Source organism: Cryptosporidium hominis (assembly GCF_000006425.1).
Source record: "Cryptosporidium hominis TU502 chromosome 2 CHRO012127, whole genome shotgun sequence".
Classification (NCBI taxonomy): Eukaryota; Apicomplexa; class Conoidasida; order Eucoccidiorida; family Cryptosporidiidae; genus Cryptosporidium; species Cryptosporidium hominis.
In genome coordinates this window covers 1-3024 of record NW_666827.1, presented here as the reverse complement: position 1 = coordinate 3024, position 3024 = coordinate 1, and the positions used below count along the sequence as shown (strand labels likewise).

Sequence of the window (3024 nt, the reverse complement as noted above, 5' to 3'; positions counted from 1 at the left end):
AATTGTAGAAACAAATAGTGGATATGCTGATAATTGTCTGTCTAATTGAGTTTCACCTTTTACATGCATTGAAACATTATCGTAATTCATTGCATATTTTTTGGATTGCATTCTATCTAAAAACTTTACTAAAAATTCTGCAGCTTTTGCTTCTGTTACAAAATCTTTAAATCCAGAATCTCCATTATTTATTTCAGTATTTGCATTTCCTTCTATAATATTCCAATCCTTAATCATTCCATTTATTCCTCTCTTAATTTTTAAATCTTTCTTTTTGTTATTCTGTTTAGAATTTACTCTAGATGAATACTTTTCACTAATTACGATAGTTAAATCTTCTGTTGTGACTCTTTCACGTTTTGGAGCTTCAATTGCACCTGGCACTAATTCTAATAATTTGTATGACTTAGGAGCTTTATGAAATGAGTTTTTAACAGACTCCAAAATGTTAGTCGAAGAATTTATTGCTTTATTTATTCTATTCTGTGTTGCTAACTTCATTTTTTGAAACCCCTCAAGGGTAAATAATTCTTTATCTGCTGACATTTTTTTTTACAACAATTTATTAAAAATTTTAATTATGATAATTTTTTTTATTATCTACCACTCAGCTGCATGCAAACTTTTGGGCTCAAGCAATAATTCCACCTTTTCCTATTAGAATTCTTAGTTTTTTATTTCCAATTGATTACTTTCACACAACCTTGAAGAATTTTGTGTTTCTGTTCTTTTTTTACATATCGTATCCATTATTCAACCATAAGTCCTATAGAATATACTTTAATTTTGGGAAAACTGCTGTCTACATAACCTCTTACTGCAAAATGTAATTTATGATTTTTTTTTCTTTTCGCCCACAAACCATTTTTTGACATGACAAAATCTATTTATGATGGCGCGCGCGCCTCCTCTTACGTGTCATTTTTTGAATATAATTGCATGCAAAGCTATCTGCAGTTAGAATTGGGTTCCATGATTAAGGGAAAAGAGAAAAGTTAATTGTTTCAAAATTTGATAAAAATAATTTTTGCTTTCAAAGGAAAATAGTCGATTTGTTAAGCGATATAATGCAGATAATGTTTAAAAGCACATTGAAGAAAAATTTAAAAAGAAACAAGTAAATAAAGTGCAATTCAAAAAAAAAGTTTAAATGCTATAAAGTTAAAACAATATACAGTCATAGAAATATTATTATAAACCCAGTAATGTGCAGTGATAATTGTGGAAGTTTATTTTAATTAAATAATTTATAATGGAAGATTAAACATAGAACCTCGGATTAATTCAAGTTAAAATACTTGTGAAGGCCAAATTCAAAAGTTTTTATCTTTTTATTTTTATAATTTTTTGTTTGTTTTTTTTTGTTTATATAACTATCCTTGAATTTATTTGGTTTTTTGTTAGTTTTGGTAGCATTTCTTTGTGGTTTTACATGATCTTCCATAAGATTTCTGTGTTCATTGATAATGTTAGTAGATGAAGTCTCATTTTTAATTTTTTTTAATTCTTCGGAAATATCTTGTTTGATTTCATCAGATTGAGTTAATATTAAGCTGTTTTCATATAATTCTTCTGAGGCTTTCTTTTGAACTAGTTCTAAGTCTAATATATTATTAAACTCTGATTCAACCAAATCAAAAACATCATTATAAAGCTTCCAGAATGACATCAATTGAATAGAAGAGCAAACTTCTTCAGATTTCGGAATAGTTCTCTGAGATAAAGGAACATGTAGAAAGTCCATAAATGGAGTATTTATTGAAGTATTGTTTTGTTTTTTTATTAATTCCATTTCCTTATTTACATTCAAAAAATATTTCATAAAGTTTAATTCAATACTAGGATCTTTTCTGAACTTTCCTCGTTTTTTATCAGAAGCATTAGAATCATTGTAATCATAGTATCCAAGCTTTCCAACAGAATTAGCACCGGCAAATTCGAATTTAATATAAATCTGAAGAATCACAAATAAATAAACGAATATAAGTAAAATTCTTTGTTTAAATTTCATTTGTTCTCATTACGACCTCTTTAAAAATATATTAATTAAGAAATAAAAAGTTACAATAATTCACTATTTTCTTAAAATATTATCACTTTAAGATTCTTCTATCGTATACTAAGATTGAATATAAATATTGTTCTTCAATTACCCGTTCCTAAGAATTAATTAAACTTTAGTTAAAAAAAGATTGGGTCAATACAGTAAATTAATTTCAATATATCAATTTTAATTTCCTTTGATATTAATACCGGTATTAGGTACCGGATTTGATGGCGCCATATTTTATTATAATAAATTTTGAAATAGCCACGGTAAATTATGGAGGCAAAAGAAAGGAATCAAATTTGCAAGCAAAAAATTAAAAAATTGAAGCTAAGTGAGTGGTAAAGATTAATATTAATTCCTTTTGCGATTGATTGAGTCTATACTAGGATTTGAAATTAATTTGTTAGTGTGAAGAAGATTTGAGACTTAATTCGGCAAGTATAGGTGGAAGAAAAAGGGATTGCAAATAATTACAAAATAAATGAAAATATGATTAAAAAAAGAACAAACTAGCATTTATAAGAAATCCGAATATGCACAATACTTTAAGCTATTCAAAAAAGTTGACTTCTGGTTCAGGAGCAAATGTCTATCATGATGACAGAATCAATAGATTAAGTCAGAGACTAAATAGTATTCATAATGGATTAGATTTAGACAGATCTACAAAACATTATGATAAATTAGCAGAAATGGAAGCTAGTATGAAAAAATTTGAAGATGATATGAATAGAAAGTATGATGAAGGAATGAAAAAGGTAAATGAGTTAAAAAGTACTTTAATGAGCCTAAAATCAGAAAATAGAGAGATATACTCGTCTTATTGTATGGATCACGAAACTAAAGCTAATTCTATTGAAAATCAAAATTACTTGAACCCAAAAAGTGATATTTTACAAGCAGAAAGGCGACTTAATGAACTACTTCAAAGCGAGATATTTAGTAGAAAGTCTATGGAGCAAAGACTGATTGAA

The 3024-nt window shown here is 26.9% G+C and overlaps 2 protein-coding genes across 2 annotated transcripts; one reads left to right on the top strand and one right to left on the bottom strand.

Moving 5' to 3' along the window:
• Nucleotides 1–1279: 1279 nt before the first annotated feature.
• On the bottom strand, nt 1280–2011 carry Chro.20429 (hypothetical protein). Its single annotated transcript, XM_660161.1, has 1 exon — nt 1280–2011. One exon carries the CDS (start codon nt 2009–2011, stop codon nt 1280–1282), a length of 732 nt encoding a protein of 243 aa, XP_665253.1.
• A 572-nt stretch (nt 2012–2583) lies between these two features.
• Nucleotides 2584–3024, top strand: Chro.20428 (hypothetical protein; the record flags this gene model as incomplete). Its single annotated transcript, XM_660160.1, has 1 exon — nt 2584–3024. A coding segment is annotated over one exon (441 nt), but the record flags the coding sequence as incomplete, so codon positions are not given.